Genomic DNA, 18915 nt, shown 5'->3' with positions numbered 1-18915 from the left:
GGCGGCGTAGGGAGCTGGGTCATGGCTGCCGGGGGCAGGCTGAGCACGGGTTAGGGTGGACGCGACGCGGTGTGTTTGTTCTATTGGGGCTGTCTATCTATACATTCTAGCGGTCGAGCGCGGTCGTCTGGTAGCGGCCGTCGCGCGACAACACGCGGCCAATGCCGCGGTGGACCTCGACCTGGAACGGGCTGAAGTCAAAGGCCTCGCCGTCGATGGAGATATAGCCCTTGGGCGCGCGCGGGGTGATGCGGTACGCTGCCAGCTTGTAGTACGTCAGGTCCGGGTGCTCAAAGTGCTTGCCGTCCTCGACGCCGAGCATGATCTCGACGGCGGCGCGGCGCGAGACCTTGCCGTCGACGACGACCATGTCCATGAGCGCGTCCGACGGCAGCGCGGCCGGGAAGAAGTTGGCGTCGGACGACATCCAGGCCATGTTGCCGACGTAGAAGATGGCCATGGTGTCGAGCTGGAGCGTGGTCCAGTCGGCGGGCACGGGGTCGGCGACGGTGCCAAAGGCCAGGTCGGGCAGGGCGCCTGCGGCGGGCAGGGGCGGGAGCTCGGCCTCGGCGGCGGAGCCGGCGCGGTAGGCCTCGAGCACGTCCGGCCGGGCCGTGCGCACGGCCTTGAACGAGACCGTGCACGGGTACGTGGCCTTGGTGATGATGCGCTGGACGACGCCGAAGGTGAAGCGGGCCTCGCCCATCCAGCGCAGGTGCTCGGTGCCGAGGTCGCAGTCGGCGATCATGCCGAGCGTCTGGGACAGGAACGACAGCGCGCGGTTGGCGCCCTGGGTGACCGAGCAGAGGTCGAGCGGGGTCACGACGCCCTTGACCGCGGTCAGCGCGGCGAGGGCGACGTCGTTGGAGCCGACCAGGTTGACGCACATGGCGTTGCCCGAGCCGCACGGCAGCTGGAACACGGGCGTGCTCGCCAGCGCCAGCGCCGCGTCCGGCCGGCGGCCGAGGCCGTTGAACACCTCGTGCGGAATGCCGTCGCCAGAGCAGCACAGCACAGCGTCGTACCGGCCGAGCTCGAACTGCGTGCGCATGATCTCCTCGGCGTGGTTGCGGTACCGTGTGTCCATCTCGACGATCTCGCAGCGCGCGGCGCGCAGCACCGGCCGCGCGTGCGTCTCGTACAGCGTGCGCGCGCGGCCCTGGCCGCCGAACGGGTTGACCAGGACCAGCAGCCGCTTGTGCAGCTTGGTGTTGGCCTGCGCGTACGCGCGGTCCAGCAGCCGGCCGGTCCACGCGGCCACGCTGTCGACGTCGCCGGCGTCGACGCTGAACTGGACCGAGCCCAGCCGCGCGGTGCGCTTCTTGGCCTCGGGCGGCGACAGCTCGCACACGTCCAGCGTCAGCGTGGCGCCGGCGACCGCCGCGTACACGACCCGGAAATAGTCCACAAAGTCGGATCCGCTCGAGTCCGCGTCGCCCTGGATACACGCCGAGAGCACGCCGGTGGACCGCGCACTGCCGAGATGCTGCCCAGAGATGACCAGGCACGTCGGCTGCAGCGTCAGCGTCACACGCGAGCCGCGCGAGTACACGTAGACCGCGTCCATGGCGGAGAGGGTGGGCCCGGAGCCCGTGTCAGCCGGATGGTCGCAGCACAGAGCCGCGAAGGGTCGAGTCGGGGCCGATGCGAGCCGGTGCGATGCCAGGGACGGTCGGACGGTCCTTGCGAGCGAGCAGGACGCGGCAGGGGGGTTGCGGTCGTCTGGCTCGGGTGCCGGACGCGAGGTGCTCGGCTCGTGGGACTTTGGCGGTGCCGGGCCCCGGGCGCGGCGGCTGGGCGCGGCCTACAGACGCACACGCGCGGACGGCGGCGGCCGCGACAGCGACGACGACGCGCCGCCGCGGCGGCAGGGCGCAGAGAAGGCGAGCGCGGGGACAGCGGGGACCCTGGTACGGGCGGTGCGGCAACGCAGCCGGCCCCGGCCGGCCGGAACTGCCGGCTACGGCCAACGGCTGCGCGTGCGGCGCTAGATCGCCCGGGCGCACGGCGCCGGCCGCGACCGCCTGGCGGCAGCCAGCACTGACGCACCGCTCCGACTGCAGCCGGCGGCCGGCGGCCGGCGCGGGCGGACGGCGGTGGGGGGCCGGGTAAGCGACCCCCACGCGCGGCTGCCGCTTCTGGCGCGCCGTGTCGCACAAACAAGCGCTCCGGCGGGCGAGCTAGCACGGCCCGCACAGCGACTCGGCGCCCCCGACGGCTGACAGGCACCGCGGCGCAGCCAATGGCCGCGCGGCGGACCCGGCCGGCCGGATTGTTGAGTGAGACAGTGGCCAGAACGGCAAGCGCGCGTCGCGGCCGCGGCCGGTCAGCCCCAACGGGCGCGAGCACGCAAACGGGCGGCCCTTGGCACGGGCGCAGGCGCGGTCTGGACCTGGACGTCGGGCGCGGAGGTGCGGGCAAAAGCGCGCAGGCCGTGTGCGGGCGAGGCGTGCGGCCGCGACCCACCGGCCGCTACGGCGCAGTTCTCGGCGAGAGCTGCGGTGGCGGCGCGGCGCGCTGAGTCTGCCGTCTACTGCACAGCCGTAGTGCCGTGCGGTGTGCGTAGCGCGACCAGCCGCACGCTGATCGTGCACGCAGCAGGCCGGCATCGGTGTCGAGCCAGGCCGACCGCCGTCGGGCCAGGCTAGCCGAGGATGGCTCATGAGCGTACACGATCGCTGGTGCATGTACGCTTGCCAAGAGCGCGCACTAGCGTGGGAGCTAGGCTAGGGTCGCATCGGGGCGTCGTACGCGAAGCTCGTGGGCGCCAACACGGCGGCGGCGGACAGAGGCCGGTGGGGACGTGTGGCGGACGGACGGCGCGCGTGGCTGCCGCGTGCGATGCGACTGTGGCGGCGCAATGACGCGCATGTGGCGCACGCAGGGGCGTGGCACCCGCGCGCTCCGCCGTCGGCTGTGCGCTCCGGCGGCGTGGCGGCCGGCGGCGTAGCGTTCTGCGTCTGGCAGCGTCTGGCAGCGTCAAACGGCGTCAACCAGCGTCCGGCAGCCGCCGGCCGCGGCTGTCGCCGTCACGCGCCACTCTGACAGCTTGCGTCGCCGACGGTGCCGCCGGCCGGGAGATCTCGACCGGGCGATGGCGTCTAGTGGCGGCCCGACGGCCGTTCTGAGCTGGTCGAACCGCGGAAGGTGGGTGCCGAGCCACCAGAGCGCGCCAAGCCCTGGAGCTAATGGGCGCTAGCCCTATCGGGCAGAAGCATGTTCGCTTCAAAACACTAAACGCACTAGATTGACGATCTAAACAGCCTACGCCCACGCAAACGACTCCTCAAAGTACTGGACGGCCATGCCCGGGCGGCCACCGGTCGCCAGCGAGGCCACGATGTTGCGGCACGAGTCGTTGAGCGCCTCGGGGCCGCAGACAGCGACCGCGACGGAGCCCTCGGCCGTGGCAATCTCGCGCTCGAGGATCGGGAACATGTCCGGCCGGCCGTAGACGACGCGGATCGGGCCCGACGAGGCCGAGGACGAGGCCGAGACCTTCTCGTCGGCGTCCTCGCCGTCGGTGGAGGCCTTCTCGTCGAGGGTCTTGGCCGTCGGGGCGGTGTCCTTGGTCACGTAGACAGTGACGTCGACGGCGTCGGCCAGGGCGGCGAGCATGGGCTCGAGCGCGCGGACCTCGACGTCCAGCCGGGTGATCCAGTGCAGGACCAGGTGCTGGCGCTCGCGCAGGCGGCTCTTGAGGTACTTGGCGTACTGGGCCATGGCCGTGATGCCGATGCCGCCGGCGACGAGCACGACCGAGTCGTGGTGCTCGAGCGGGAACTTCTCGCCGTAGAAGCCGTCGACGGCGACGCGGAGCGAGGCGCGGTTGTCGGGCTGGGCCTCGAGGTACTTGTAGACGTTGCGGGTCATGCCGTCGAAGGCCTTGCACCAGTACACGTACGTGCCCGAGGCGAGGTCGACGTCGAGCAGCGAGAACGGGTGCGACTCCCAGCCGCGGAAGCGGCCGATGTGGATGAACGAGTACTGGCCGGGGTGGGCCTTCTTGGGCTTGAGCCAGCCGCGGGTCTTGACGCGGATCTCAAACACGTCCGGCGAGACGATGCGGAACTCGGCCTTGGTCGCCCAGCCGTAGAGCGCGATGCGCACGAGCCGGAAGGCGCGGTCGAAGCCCCAGACGGCCACGGTCGCCCAGATGTACTCGTAGTAGCCCAGGTCGTCGATCGCGAGGTGGTAGTAGAGCCCGATGAAGAAGGTGAGCACGAGGATGATGTGCAGCAGCAGGAAGGTCTCGTACCACTTGTGGCGGAGCAGGTACATGGCCTGGACGATGATGACGCCGGCGGCGCAGGTCGAGACGACGCCCATGCGCCAGTACATGTCCTCGTAGTAGTAGGCCAGGTAGCCGTAGTGGATGCCGTAGTTGGTGTAGCCGACCGAGTGCAGCACGGCATTGACGGTCATGGCGCGCGCGACCCACCGGTGGTAGACCATGAAGCTCTGGAACGACCAGCCGGTGCACCACTGCAGGAAGTTGTTGCGGCCGGCGAAGAGGAAGAGGATGGGGATCTGGACCATGGCCATGATGCCGGAGCGGTCGGCGAAGTAGCGGACGAGCTGGATGCCCTCGTCGTCGGGCCAGTACGTGTTGTTCGGGAAGAGCTTGTAGTTGACCATGAGCAGGACGGTGTTCATGATGAGGAAGCCCGCGACGACGATGGACTCCCAGCGCGTGGGCAGGAAGCCGAAGGGGAAGCCGAGGACGCGCACGGGGAGCGTGTGCGAGTACGAGACCAGGGACGGGAAGGTGATGTACTTGCGGACGAGCTTGGTGAGCATGGTGGACCGGCGGAGCGTGCCCGGGAACATGGTCGTGAACAGGCGCCAGCACGACGCCAGGAACATGATGCCGAACCAGTAGAGCATGGTCGCGGCGCCGTAGAGCTCGCCGGACTTGAGCTGGAAGTTGAACTCGACGATGGTGGGGTACTGCTCGTCGTACATCTCCTGGGTGATGCTGAACGGGACCGTGTTGAGCGTGGTCTCGTTGACGAGGGCGCCGTCGGTGTGGTTGGCGATGGCCAGCGGCAGGGCGACGTCGTACGTGTACTTGTACGGGACGCCCTTGGTGTAGTACTTGACCATCTTGTAGGCCTGGAGGGCCTCGCCGCGGCCGTCGCAGTAGTCGTTGAGGCAGAGCGCGAAGGTGCCGGCGGCGGCGAAGTCGTTCATGAGACAGTCGATGTACTCGCCGTAGTCCTCGCCGTAGACGCAGCTGAAGGTGTAGCCGGTGGCATAGTTCATGCACGAGATGGTGCAGTAGGGCAGGTTGCGCGGGTAGCCCAGGTTGCCGGCGCTGGCGACGCGGGCGAGGGCGAGCACGAGCAGCGGCAGGAGAGAAGACAGCAGCATGGTGAGGGCGGGCGAGCGGGCGATGGCGACGATGCCGGCGGCGGATCTGCTTTATATTGCGGCGGCCGGGACTGGCGGAGCGCGGCGGTGGCCCGGGGCCGAAAGGGCCCGAGACGGATCCAGGCCCAGGGCCAAGGCCGGCGGGGCGGGCGGCGCGGCCGGGACCGGTCGGCGACTCTCGGCGCGGCCAGCCACTGGGAGCGCGGCTAGTAAGTCTTATCACGCCCCGAGACTGTCAGAGGTCTTGGCTGGGGTAGTGCAGCGCGGCGCAGGGCAGCGGTGAAAAAGGCGAAAGTGTGAGAGGCCGGCCGGAGGAGCGCGAATCCGCAGCCGGGCGCGGCCGGGCTAGCGCGGGCGCTGGCGGCGGCGGCGGAGCTGACGGGCTGGGCGCGTACGCTGGCGGCCGGGGCAACAATGCGGTTCCGGGGCCGGGACGCACAAAGGCTGCCGGGGGCGCCAAGCCAGGTCCCGGCTACGCAAAGTCTAAAGCTTAAAGCGCGAAGAATCTGATTAGATGCAGCGGCGCGAACTCTAAACGGTGACCCGGCCGGCCGTGGGCTGGGGCCGGGCGGCGGCCGCGTGCGGCGTTTGTGCCACGCGGCGGTCGCGCGGCGTGCAGCGCGGGTGCGCGGGTCGCGCTAGGCGGGCGCGCAGGGTGTCAGCGACGTCGGTGGGCCGGGAGCGCTAGTGGGGAGAGTTTTCATCAGATAAGTCCGGCGTAGGGGACAGAGATTAGATTAGATGGTACACGAACAAAACGTCCAAGGCGGTCTAGCTGCAAACTGTCAGATGCATGGGGGCGAGTCTAAAAGCGACTGGAAGGTTTCACGGCATGCGCGCTGCTGCAGGGCGCTAGCGGCGCAGGCGGAAGCCGTCCCAAGGCCTTGGTTAAGCTTGACCACGGGCGCGGTCGCGCGGCGCGGCCGTCACGTGGGCGCTCAGAACTCGGTCCCGATCACGATCCGCGGCACCGCCGTCTTCTCCGGCGGCCGCTCGCGCGTCTGCCGCGACGCGCGGAACCGGCGGCGGGCCGCCCTGCGTCGTCAGCCTCGTCCCGGGCCAGGCCCCGGCCGCGGCTAGCCCGCGCGCCGCTAGGGCGTGCGGCGCAGCCGCGCCGGCCGCGCTACCGCATCCAGCGGCGGGTCCTGCGGCCGGCCTAGCCGAGCGCGCGCAACTTACACCATGGTCAGCCACGCAATAACCTTCTTGCGTTTGATCTCGTCATCGATCCGCACCAGCTTGGCCCGGCGCTGGAGGAACTGGTCCAGGCTGCGCGTCAGCGGCCGCTCCGCGCGCTACTCACGTCAGGCAGCTGTACATGGTCGTGCTCCCCAGCTCCTTGTAGTACGGGATCAGGGTCAGCACGGTGTCGAACGCGATGCCGCGCAGCGAGCCCATCGAGTCGTGCATGATCTCGCTGTAGAGCCGCTCGTAGCGCTCGCGGCGCGCCTGGATCTCGGCCACCGGCAGCCGCGCCAGCACCAGGTTCAGCGCGTCCACGTCCAGCGCCGAGGCCGCGCCGCGCTCGGCGTGCTCCGGCGCCGCGATCGGCAGCAGCTCGCTCACCAGCCACGGCGAGTCGTGGATCCGCATGGCGTACACGCCCGTCAGCGCCTAGCGTTAGCCGCCGTACGCCGCAGCCGCCACCCACCTGCAGAAGCCGGCCGAGGTCGTCGCGCGCGATGTAGCCCTTGCCCTCCGGGTCGAACCGCGCCCACGCCCGCTTGAACGCCCGCAGCTCGCCCCGGTCGAAGAACGCGGCCATGGACGACCGCTGGTAGACGTACGAGAAGTTCTCGTACACGAGCGAGATGAACTGCGTCAGCGCCGCGCCGCCGCGACCTACCATGTTGGTGAAGATGTACATGCTGATGATGTTCCTGCCGTCAGCGCGCCCGCGGGCCACTCACCAGCTCATGAACAGCGCGCTCGCGTACGACCGCGAGCCGCAGTCGTTGTCGTAGAAGTTCGCGCTGTCGTTGCAGAGCGGCGCCTCGACCATGTAGTCGACCATGACCGAGTTCCAGCCCTCGCTGGCCGTCAGCGCGCCCGCGCGATACGTACCCGCAGCTCATGCGGAACAGCAGCAGCAGCGACTTGGGGATCGTCCGGAAGTTGACCGTGGCCGAGCCGTTGTCGCCCAGCCGCGTCAGGCCTGCGTCAGCGCGCCCGCGCGCCACGTACCGAAGAGCTGGTTGAACGCGATCGCGTAGATCACAAAGAGGATGAACCACGTGTACAGCAGCGACGCGATGTTGCCCAGGCTCGCGCTCGCGCTGCGCAGCAACTGGTTGAGCCGGTTGGACCGCAGCAGCAGCCGGCACGAGACCACGACGAAGAGCAGCTTCTTGAGCGTGATCAGCACCTCGTAGCCGCGCACCAGGTTGACCACCGACAGCGACACGCAGCTCATGACCGCGATGTGCCAGCCCACGAGCCAGAGGTTGCTGCCCAGCCGGCGCAGCGACGTGCTCTGCGCGTAGCGCGCCCACGAGATGCCGACGACCCAGACCACCTCGTGCGCGGCCGTGACGAGCGACGACAGCAGGAAGCAGATCTTGAGGAACAGGTCCAGCCCGGCCGGCGCCGGGTAGTACTCCAGGCACAGCAGCACGATGTTGCCGAAGAGCACCCACAGCGTCAGCCGGTTCCACCGCGACGTGCGGTCCATGGTCTGGTCGTAGCACCAGGCCGCGAACGGCGCCGCCGGCCGCCGCGCGCGCCGCCGCGACGGGTTGACGGTCGCCAGCATCTTGCGCATCTCCATGAACGCGCGCTGGTCCGACGTCAGGAACGCCTTGCCGGTCTTCTTGGTGTAGTTCTGCATGATGACGGCCACGAAGAAGGTCTGGGTCAGCGGGGCCGCGACGCACGTACCGAGATCAGCACGCTGGCCGTGAAGTTGAACACGTAGACGTAGACGCCGTTGATGATCGAGTAGTTGAACTGGGGGTTGAGCCCGACGCCGACCACGTCCTGCGCGCTCTGCAGCACGTTCGTCCAGCCCTCGAGCGACATGATCTGGTAGAGGATCGAGAGCGCGTCGCCGAACGAGTCGAACGAGTACGACGGGTTGCGGTACGAGCGCGGCGCGCGCACGGCCCACGCGAACGGCGCGGCCGTGTACTCGCCGGTGCACGCGGCCAGGCGCTCGTTGTCGCCGTCGTTGCAGGCCAGCATCTTGCCCATGAGCAGGTTCATGCCCCAGAGCGCGAACGGGATCAGCAGCGAGAAGCCGACGATGGCCGCGCCGGCGATCTTGCCGATGCCGACGATGATGATGTCGTGGAACGTGGCCTTGGCGTTCTCCGAGACGTGCAGCAGGCGCAGCGCGCGCAGCGCCTTGAACGTGCGCACCCAGCGCGTGCCGGCGGCGTCGGAGCGCAGCGTGACGAGCGTGGTGGTCCAGAGCGTCCAGAGCACGACAAAGTCGATCAGGTTCCAGCTCGAGCGCATGTAGCCGTTGGGCGTGAACGCCAGGCCGTCGGCCGCGATCTTGATGAGCGCCTCGAGCGTGAACACGGCCACGAACGCCAGGTCGCTCGCGCTCATCCAGCTCAGCCGCGCCTCGCCGAACGCCAGGTAGTAGTTGCGCCGGTAGTACGGCGTCGTCACGCACGTGCTGACGACCATCGACACCACGCAGAACAGGATCAGGCCCTGGAACGCGTACGACACCGCCCGCGTCGGCGTCACGCCGTCGTACCGCTCGCCGTACGCCGGGCCCACGATCCGCTGGCACAGCCGGCGCAGCGGGTGCCGCGGGCCCAGCACGTACAGCGCCGTGTTGAACCGCGGGTTCTCGGCGATGTACTTGCGGCGCTCGCGCGTCTGCTGCTGGCGCGCGTGCTCGACGAGCTTGTCGAACGTGACGTCCGTGAGCACGTCGGGCACGTCCAGCGGGTCCGCGCGCCGGAAGAACGGGTTGCGGCGCAGGCGGCCGGCCAGACGCGCGCGCCAGAACGCCAGCGACAGCCGCGACGGCCGCGCGTCCAGCTGCAGGTCCTGCGCCGTGCGCAGCATCTGCTCGGGCGCCGACGCCGACACGTCGCGGATCACCTGCTCGCGCGCCATCATGTCGAGCACGACCGGCCCGGTCAGCGTGGACGCGCGCCGGCCGCCGCGCCGCGACGTGAACGCGTGCGTCAGGCTCCAGGCCTGCGACGTCGTGGCCACCGACGCGTTGCGCCGGATGAACGCGCGGATCTGCTCCGCGCGCTTGGCCTTCTCGGACACGCCGAAGTTCTCGGACACGACGGCGATGAACATGTTCATGACCACGCCGTTCGAGAAGAAGAACCAGCCGATGACGAAGATGGCGCTGAGCCACGAGATCCCGTACCGCGTCTGCGACGACGTGATCGTGTACAGCACCGGCGCCCAGCCCTCGGTGGCCATGATCTGGTACGAGCCGCGCAGCGCGTCCGCGAACGACGTGTACATGATCGGCGTCTGCTCGCCGTAGACCTCGGCCAGGATGTCGCCGTTGAGCAGCTCGAAGAGCATGATGGCCGAGATGTCGATGATCAGCCCCAGGAACAGCGCCAGGTTCAGCAGGCTCGCGAAGCGGCCCACCACCTGCGCCCACACGCCGCGCACGTACGCCGACGTCATCACCAGCCGGTAGAAGCGCGCGATCTGGAAGACCGACAGCCACGCGTACGTGTCGTCGTGCTGCGAGATCGCCCGCAGAAACATGGCCGACGTGATCGCCGCCAGCGCCACGTCGATGCGGTTTGTCGTGCGCGCCGCGAACTTGCGCCAGTCCGGCAGCGAGACCAGGAACCGCAGCGCGATCTCAAAGTCCAGCGCGATCGTCGTCACGTACTGGCACACCGAGATCGTCGCCCGGGCCGACTCCGACGTCGCCGCCGTCCGGCTGCACTCCACCACAAAGTCCGCCAGGATCAGCGCCGTCCACACGCCGCGCGTGCGCCGGTACGCGCGCGCCGGCCACGTCTTGACGCGCTCGCCGATCGTGCTGCGGCGGCGCGGCCGCGGCGGCTCCGCGTTGGCGGCCGGTTCCCTGCGTCAGCGGGCCCCCCGCGCACGTACTGCTTGGCAAACGCCGAGTGGCGCGTCTCCTCGCCGATGAGCGCAAACGTCGACGTGATGACGGCGACGAACTGGGTCAGCGCGGCCGCGGCGGACGTACCAGGTTCATGAGCCACCAGGCCAGCACAATCACGGCGGCCACAAAGACTGGGTCAGCGCGCCCGGGCGGTACGTACACAGCGACGCTATCAGGTGCTCCGAGTCGGCCATGTAGTTCCTGCGTCAGCGGCGCCGGGCGGCACTTACATCAGGTCCGAGAAGCCGTTCTCGCCCATGAGCACGAACGTCAGTTCCAGCGAGTTGGCCTGGGTCAGCGCGCCCGGCAGCGACGTACGATGTTGTCGAACGAGACCGTGTTGTTGTACGGGTTGGCCGCGGACTGGTCAGCGCATCCACCGGGCCACGCACCACGCACACGGACGGCGCCGGGCAGATGAAGCCCTTGGTCTGGCTGCTGCGCCGGCCGTCCTCGTACACGAACGGCAGGGCGCGGGCGGGATCGAGCGGGTCCTCGTAGCCGCCGCAGAACTGCAGCGTCCACGTGTAGTTGTCCTGGACGCCGAGCGGGTCGACCCAGACGCACTGCCGGCGCAGCGAGCCGGAAAAGGCCTGGACGCCGACGACGGCGAAGAGCACACTGCGTCAGCGCGCCCGGGGGGGACGTACCAGAACACGAGGATGAAGAGGAAGACGTCGACGAGGAGCGGCGCGGCGCGCTTGAGGCTGCGCAGGACGGTCTGGTCAGCGCAGCCGCCGGCGAACTTACCGCCGTGCCGTTGGTGATGTTGAGCAGGTGGAGCAGCTTGAGCGTGCACCCGGCGCTGAGCACGCGGCTGTACTGGCTGGCGTGCGGGTTCTGGAACGTGACCGCCAGGTACAGCCAGAAGCACGCCACGGCCGCCAGGTCGAGCCGGTTCCAGCTCGAGCGCATGAACGGCAGCCGCGTGAGCCGCGAGCCCTTGTTGGCGGCGCTCTCGTGGCGCAGCAGCGTGCGGGCGGCGGGCGCGGGCGCGCGGTCGTCCGCCGGGCGCAGCCCGACGCGGCGCGTCGAGTCGAGCGCGTCGCGGACGTGCTGCCGCAGGCCGTTGTAGAAGAAGTCGGCGACCGTGGTGTCGGCGTCGAGGAAGACGCCGGCGACGGCCATCTTGGCGGCGATCTCGACCGTGTACACCGTGAAGAGCGAGATCAGCACCCAGTCGAACCAGTCGTGGCCGACGTAGCCAAACACGCCGATGCCGGACACGGCCTTGATCTTGATCACGACGATGTGCGTGAAGAGCGCGGCCAGGATGAGCAGCTCGAACGCGACGCCGGTGAGCATGCGGTAGCAGAACCGCCGGAACGCGTTCTCGGGCGCGAGCAGGCCGAACGCGCGGCCGCGCAGCGGCGGCCGCACGGGCGGGACCGTGGACGCGCGCGACACGACCGAGGCCGCGTCGTCGACGACGATCTCGGCCGCGGCCAGCACCGCGTCCGGCTTCGGCGAGAAGCGCACGGCCGGCGCCGCCGGCGCCGCCGCCGGCAGCCCGCCCGGCCCGGCCGACCCGGCCGAGTACACCGAGCTGGCGTCGTCGTAGTCGTACTCCGCGCCCTCGTCGCCCTCGCCAATCGCCTCAATGCGCTCGCGCGCGCCCTCCGCCGTCTCGTTCGACACCACCCGCGACGACACGCGCCGCACCGCGCTCGACAGGCTGCGCGCCAGCGACTCGCCCGACGCCGTCGTCCGCCCGCTCTCCACGGACCCGTCCGCGCTCGGCCGCGGCGACGCGCCCGCCTCGGCCGCGCCCAGCTCGTCGCCCAGGTGCGCGCCGAACCGCGGCCGCGGCGACACCGACCGCGACGCGCGCGAGCCCTGGCGGCCGCCGCGGCCGCGCTCGGCCGCGTGGTCCACCAGCCCGATCTCGCTCTCGCTGTCGCTCACCGCCGACGACACCGACGCCCGCCCCGGCGGGCTCTGCAGCGGCAGCCAGCTGCCGTGGCCGTTGGTGCTCAGCCCCAGCGCGTCGTTGAGCCCGGCGAGCACGTCCGAGTCGTCCGTGCCCAGAAACGACACGGGCTCGCTGCCCGGCGTGCGCGCCCACGCCTCGCTCGCGCGGCGCCCGTGCGCCTCGCGCTCCAGCGACCGCCGCCCGTACGGCGACGGCGACCGCTGCGACGCCAGCGAGACGTCCTCCAGCGACATGGCGGGCGAGATCGATATCCGGCCCCAGGACGGCGACGAGTACCGCGGATGTGACGACGAGCGCACGCGCAGGCCCTCGGCGTGGAGGCTGTCGAACCTGCTGCGCCGGCTCTCGGAGGGCTCGCCGAGCTCCTCGAGCGGAATCTCGTCCAGCGACGGTCGCGGCGACGGCATCCTGTTGTGCGAAGATGTTTGATCCGCTGAGAAACGTCTGCGGGTGTTGGGACACGCGTGCGTGGCGCAGCACCGGGGGCGCAGCCGCCACGCCGGGCGGGCCCGCCGGCGTCCGTGCGCTGGGCAGGGTAGCACGAGCGGCGCGGGCCGGGCGCCGCACGGCGTGCGGCTCGGAGCCTCGGAGCCTACGAGCCTCCGGCGGCGACTCCGTCGGGGGCGCTGCCTGCGGCAGGCGCCACGGAATGCTGCGGCAGCGCACTGCGTGCGTTCGGTGTCGACGAGCCTCCGGCGGCGACTCCGTCGGGGGTGCTGCCTGCGGCAGGCGCCAGGGTGCTGTGGCGCCGCACGGCGTGCGGCTCGGTCTACGAGCCTCCGGCGGCGACTCCGTCGAGGGTAGCTGCCTGCGGCAGGCGCCACGGAATGCTGCGGCAGCGCACTGCGTGCGCCTCGGTGCTTACGAGCCTCCGGCGGCGACTCCGTCGAGGGTGCTGCCTGCGGCAGGCGCCAGGGTGCTGCGGCGCCGCACGGCGTGCGGCTCAGAGCCTACGAGCCTCGGCGGCGACTCCGTCGGGTGGCCTGGGCAGATCAGCCGCACACCGTGCGGCTCGTTTGGCTCGTGTAACCGCACGGCACCCACCCAGCTGCCGACCTTCGACGGCGACTTTGTTGGCGCGGCTGAGGCGTACGGACGTGGCTGCAGCGCATGGCGTGCGTTCGGTGTCGACGAGCCTCCGGCGGCGACTCCGTCGAGAATGCTGCCTGCGGCAGGCGCCAGGGTGCTGCGGCGCCGCACGGCGTGCGGCTCGTTTGGCTCGTGTAACCGCAGGGCACCCATCCAGCTGCCGAGCCTCGACGGCGACCTTGCAGGCGCGGCTGAGGCGTACGGGCGTGGCTGCAGCGCATGGCGTGCGGCTCGGTCTACGAGCCTCCGGCGGCGACTCCGTCGAGGGTGCTGCCTGCGGCAGGCGCCAGGGTGCTGTGGCGCCGCATGGCGTGCGGCTCGGTCTACGAGCCTCCGGCGGCGACTCCGTCGAGAATGCTGCCTGCGGCAGGCGCCAGGGTGCTGCGGCGCCGCACGGTGTGCGGCTCAGAGCCTACGAGCCTCCGGCGGCGACTCCGTCGAGGGTAGCTGCCTGCGGCAGGCGTCTAGGCAATGCTGCGGCAGCGCACTGCGTGCGCTCGGTGCTTGCGCCTCCGGCGGCGACTCCGTCGAGGGTGCTGCCTGCGGCAGGCGCCAGAGACGGCTGCGCCGCACAGTATGCGGCTCGGATCACGAGTCTTTGGCAGCTTCGTCGTGGTTGCCTTTGGCAGGCGCTACATAGCACAGCCACACAGCGTGTAGTTCAGTGCGCCAAAGTGCCTCCGGTGTGTCTGGCTGTGAGCCTACCGGGGCGGCTGGCTGTGGTAGACACTTGCTACGTGACCTTCTGCCGCAGCTGGGTAGTCGCCGCAGGTGTGAGCCGCACGCCGTGCGGCGCCGCCAACGCTGTGGTGCCTGCCGCAGGCAGCACCCTCGACGGAGTCGCCGCCGGAGGCTCGTACGCCGAGCCGCACGCCGTGCGGCGCAGCCGCGCGACGCGCCTGCCGCAGGCAGCACCCTCGACGGAGTCGCCGCCGGAGGCTCGCCGGCACCGAGGTGCACCCGTGCGGCGCTAGCCGGAGAACGAGGACCGCGCCCGTGCAGCCGAGATCAGACGCGTCCGACCAGGCTGCGCCGCGCGCGCTCGCCAACGCGTAGCTGGCGCCACGCCAGTCGGCAAGGGCGCCAGCGGATCGTCCGCGACAGCACGGCAACAGTGCCAGGCGCAGCGCGGCGGGCACTACAGATTTAAGCCTCACTACTATCAAACCACATCTGTGGGTCGTTCAGATGCTGTTAGCGAAAGAGGCGTGATCGATCGAGGCACAAGTAAATGACCATTGAGAGTGGAATGAGACCTCTTTGGAGATAAGGATGTGCCATGGGGAGAAAAAAATTTGCGGACGGCTTTATAGGCGTCGGGGCCGGGTAACCGGCGGGTCGGGTCAGGAGGGTGCGGCTCGGTCTACGAGCCTCCGGCGGCGACTCCGTCGAGGGTGCTGCCTGCGGCAGGCCTACCGGTTTGACGAGCCTCCGGCGGCGACTCCGTCGAGGGTAGTGCCCTGCGGGCAGCCTGCGGGGTCGGGAGCGGCTCCGCTGAGCGGCAGCTGGCGGCCGGCGACGCGATTTCAGGGGTAACGCCGCACGCTGTGCGGCTCGTCGCCCACCGAACATCCAGGTTCAGGGGCACGCCGCACAGTGCGCGGCTTATCTGGCGCCTGCGGCAGCACCTCGACGGGTCGCCGCCGGAGGCTCGTCAACACCGAGCACACCCTGGCGCCTGCCGCAGCACTCGACGGGTCGCCGCCGGAGGCGTCAAACCGAGCCGCACCCTGGGCCTGCCGCAGCAGCACCCTCGACGGAGTCGCCGCCGGAGGCTCGTAGACCGAGCCGCACGCCGTGCGGCGCAGCCATCCCGACGCGCCTGCCGCAGGCAGCACCCTCGACGGAGTCGCCGCCGGAGGCTCGTAGGCACCGAGCCGCACGCCGTACGGCGCCACAGCATCCCGGCGCCTGCCGCAGGCAGCACCCTCGACGGAGTCGCCGCCGGAGGCTCACACGTTCAGGGGAACGCCGCACGCCGTGCGGCTCATGGATTCTAGCATACATTTTCGACGGCCTCCACAAGGTCGGCGCCGATGCGGGCGATCTCGACCATGACTGCGTCCTTGTTGAGCACAACCTGCTCGGCCTCGCTCGCCGTGACCGGCGCAAAGGTCGCCGGCGCGGTCGAGTAGCCGGCCAGCGCCTTCCACCGGCGCGGCTGGCTCAGCGCCGGGTCCCACAGGCCGTAGATGAGGTCGGGCCGGGTGTTGTCGCGGAAGAAGACCAGGGTGTTGGCGTAGATGCGGCGCAGGTCGTCGAAGAACATGGTCCCGCAGTCCACCGAGTCCTCGGCGGTCGGGTACGACGACGGCACGCCCGGCGGCAGGCGCGGCCGGGCAGCCTTGGTCAGCCGGATGCGGATGTCAAAGTCCTTGACGGGCGACACGAAGAGGCGCGCGAGCGCGACGTCGGCCACGTCGCCGTCCAGCACGGCCGTGCACGCGCGGGCGAGCGCGGTCATGCGCGCGGCGGCCAGCGTGGGCGTGGCCGCGGTCCAGGCCACGCCGGACGGCTCGTACCTGGTCGCCACAAACAGCGCGGCGCGGCCCATGGCCGGGTCGGCCGCGCGCAGCTTCTTGAAGTTGGCGTCGATGGCGCGGCGCTCGGCGATGGTCATCTGGCCGTCCGTGTCGAGGACGAGCGGGTCGGCGCGCCAATCCCAGCCGGCGAGGAAGCGCAGGGTGCGGACGACGCCGGCGGTGGAGGACGCGGGCACGGCCCAGGGGTACGGCCGCAGGAACGCGTGCACGGCCAGCAGCTCGACCACGGCGTCGTCGAAGAGCGGCGCCAGGTAGTGCGCGTTGAACCACAGCTTGAGGCCGCGGACGGTGGCCGAGAGCGCCGGGTAGCGGTAGCAGAGCGTCTGCAGCTCGGTCGTGTGGCGCGGCTCGAGCGCGGTCTGGCGCAGGAAGCGCGCGCGCAGGTCGGCGTCGCGGGGGCGGCCGGCGAGCAGCAGGCCCTCCTTGTCGACGGCGACGCGTGCGCGGAACGCGAAGCCCGCGCCAGTGAGGATCTCGAGCGCGACGGGGTTGGCGACGGCCGGCGCGTCGGGGTCGACGTCGAGCCGCGTCGTGGCGGTGCCGTCGGCGTCGGCCAGGGCGGCGCCGATCTGGGCCAGCAGCGCGATCTTGGTGTGCTGCAGCGCGACCAGGTCGTCCGGCCAGCGCGCAGACGACTCGAACTGGAGCACGATGTCGGCGTAGTCGTCGGCGCGGGCGATCACGAACGGGCGCGGCGTGCGGACGGCCGCGTAGCGCAGCGAGGGCGCGGCCGGCAGCACGGCGGTGATCTGCAGCGGCACGGCCGCCAGCTCGACCAGCTGCTTCTGCAGGGCCGTGAACGCGGCGAGCTGGCGCTGGAAGCGGCCCAGCGGCGCGGGGTCCGCGTCCGCGTGCGGCACGGCCGCGTGGATGTCCTCGGGCGCGGCGAACGCGAGCGTGGCCGCGACCTTGGGGCCAAAGTGCGTGGCCACGAGGTACTCCACGATGGCCGCGACCACGGTCTGCCCGGGCCGCGGCTTCCACACGACCGCCTCGGTGATGGCGCCGTCCTTGAAGCGGCGCAGCTCGGCCTTGGCGCCCCAGAACGCCCGGAACGCGGCCGCGCCGGCCTTGTCGTCGGCCGGCGGCCCGCGGGTGACGGTGTCGTGGCAGTCGGCGGCCAGCACGACGCCCACGGTGAGCGCGGAGGCGTCGGGCGCGGCCTTGCGCCTGGAGAGCGCGAACCCGGTGTTCTCCGAGTAGCGCACGCCGAGCGCGGCCACGCGGGCGCCCAGGCCGCGCCGCAGCACGCGCCACACGCGCGTGCTGGCGTACTGGTAGAACGACGGCGCGGCCACGCGCTCGGCGTCGACGTAGGTGGCGTCCTCGCTGGCCCGCGCGAACCGCAGCGTGGCCACGGCGTCGAACTGGTAGACCGGGCGCGCGACGCGGGTCAGGAACATGGCGTCGAAGTGGTCGTCCTTGGCGCGGTCGAGCTGCTCGAGGGCGAGCGCGGCCTCGTGGCGCAGCGCGGCGTACGCCCACGGCGCGACCTTCCACAGCACGTTGGCGTGCGCGCCGGCGTGGACGAGCACGGGCTGGTCGGCGAGCTCGGCCGGGACCGCGGCCGGCGCGCCGAGCACGGTCAGCGGCGCCGCGGCCAGGTCCGTCGTCGCCAGGAACTGCAGCGTCGCCTTGAAGAGCTGGTAGCTGCTGAAGCCGCTGGCCAGGACCTTGGTGCCGCGCGCGCCGCCGCCGTGCAGCAGCGCCGCCATCAGCACGGCCCACTCGAAGCCGCCGAAGCCGCCGTCGGCGATCGTGCTCGAGAACCCGCGCTGCTTGAGCCAGACCTCGCCCAGCACGCACGCGTCGCGCAGGCCGTCGCAGGCCTGCGCGGCCCGGAAGAGGAACGTCGTGAGCGGGACCAGCGCGGCGTCGGCCGCGATCGCCGAGTTGTAGAACGGCGTCGGCCGCAGCGCGTCCGCGTCGGCCTCCAGCCGGCGGTACCGCACGCAGTTCTTGGCCAGCGCCAGCCGGGCCGGCGCGAACGTGTCCTCGGCCACGACGGGCACGATCCGCACGTAGCACTTGGCCCTGGCAAAGTCCAGCGGGCCCTCCACGCTGTCCAGCCGGATCGCCGGCCGGTAGTAGTCGCCGTCCACGAGCTCGTAGCTGACCTTGACCGGGAACGACGCCCGCTGGGCCTGCAGGCCGGCGGCGATCGTGGCCACGTAGTACGCGCGCTTGTAGAAGTACCGGTAGTTGAGCACGTCCTTGTCCTGGAAGAGGCTCTTGGGCATGGTCACGGCGACGTCGATGGCGAACGGCTTGGGGTGCCGGATCACCGTCTTGAGCGCGTACGCGCCGACGACGTTGAAGTCGCTGGGCGGCGCGTACGCCAGCCGGTACGCGGCCGAGTCGCTGGGGAGGGGGTCCGGGAACGGCACGGCGACCTTGTGGGCCTGGAGCAGCCGCTGGGCGTCGGCGATCTGCGTCAGCGCGCCCGCGGGAGGACTTACCGATGCCTCGGGCACGGCCTCGATCTTCTCGATCGCGGCCTTGAGCTGGTGGAGGATCTTCTCGACCCCGCGCATCTTGTCGTACTTGAGCCGGGTCTCGGCGAGCAGCTCCTCGATCTCCATCTTGAAGATCGACGACTTGTACATGAGGGAGGCCTCCTGGACGGTGCGGAGCTCGTCGGCGGCGCGGTCGAGGCGCGTTTTGCGGGGCGCGGCGCCGTCGTTGTCGGCGTGGTCGGCGTCGTCGTCGTCGTCGACGAGCCCGGACTCGGCGTCCGAATCGGCGTCCGAATCGGCGTCCGAATCGGCGTCGGACCCGGCCGCCGAGCCGTCGTCCGACCCGGCGCCCGCGCCCCCGGCGCGCCCGTCCTCCGACCCGCTCGCGAGCGAGCCGGCGTCCGATCCGTCTGAGTCGCCGGCGTCCGATCCGCTGTCGCCCAGCGCGTC

General features: G+C 70.9%; 4 protein-coding genes across 4 annotated transcripts; all 4 read right to left on the bottom strand.

Annotated features, from left to right (window-relative positions):
* Positions 1–50: 50 nt before the first annotated feature.
* Positions 51–2017, bottom strand: V1510DRAFT_411666 (ATP-NAD kinase-like domain-containing protein). The gene has a single exon (XM_066932941.1). The coding sequence runs from the start codon at positions 1565–1567 to the stop codon at positions 107–109; it is 1461 nt and encodes a 486-aa protein (XP_066791024.1). The 5' UTR covers positions 1568–2017; the 3' UTR covers positions 51–106.
* Positions 2018–3264: 1247 nt separating this feature from the next.
* On the bottom strand, positions 3265–5374 carry V1510DRAFT_440450 (ferric reductase like transmembrane component-domain-containing protein; the record flags this gene model as incomplete). Its single annotated transcript, XM_066935611.1, has 1 exon — positions 3265–5374. A coding segment is annotated over one exon (2110 nt), but the record flags the coding sequence as incomplete, so codon positions are not given.
* A 1174-nt stretch (positions 5375–6548) lies between these two features.
* On the bottom strand, positions 6549–11749 carry V1510DRAFT_360576 (Ion transport protein-domain-containing protein; the record flags this gene model as incomplete). The annotated part of the gene is made up of 16 exons (XM_066931025.1): positions 6549–6642; positions 6677–6987; positions 7025–7189; positions 7220–7253; positions 7284–7406; positions 7438–7528; positions 7558–8221; positions 8251–10399; positions 10429–10499; positions 10529–10575; positions 10605–10645; positions 10675–10733; positions 10763–10807; positions 10837–11065; positions 11095–11165; positions 11195–11749. The coding sequence occupies 16 exons, from the start codon at positions 11747–11749 to the stop codon at positions 6549–6551; spliced, it is 4749 nt and encodes a 1582-aa protein (XP_066791022.1).
* Positions 11750–15329: 3580 nt separating this feature from the next.
* Positions 15330–18822, bottom strand: V1510DRAFT_411649 (Nrap protein). Its single transcript, XM_066932940.1, is given in 3 exon segments — positions 15330–18438; positions 18469–18768; positions 18781–18822. 2 exon segments carry the CDS (start codon positions 18613–18615, stop codon positions 15463–15465), a joined length of 3123 nt encoding a protein of 1040 aa, XP_066791021.1. The 5' UTR covers positions 18616–18768; positions 18781–18822; the 3' UTR covers positions 15330–15462.
* Positions 18823–18915: the final 93 nt, after the last annotated feature.

The sequence above is a fragment of the Dipodascopsis tothii genome, assembly GCF_038497935.1.
Source record: "Dipodascopsis tothii strain CBS 759.85 unplaced genomic scaffold V1510scaffold_4, whole genome shotgun sequence".
Classification (NCBI taxonomy): Eukaryota; Fungi; Ascomycota; class Lipomycetes; order Lipomycetales; family Lipomycetaceae; genus Neoaidaea; species Neoaidaea tothii.
The sequence above is the reverse complement of the archived record's forward strand: the minus strand, read 5'-3'. Positions and strand labels throughout refer to the sequence as shown.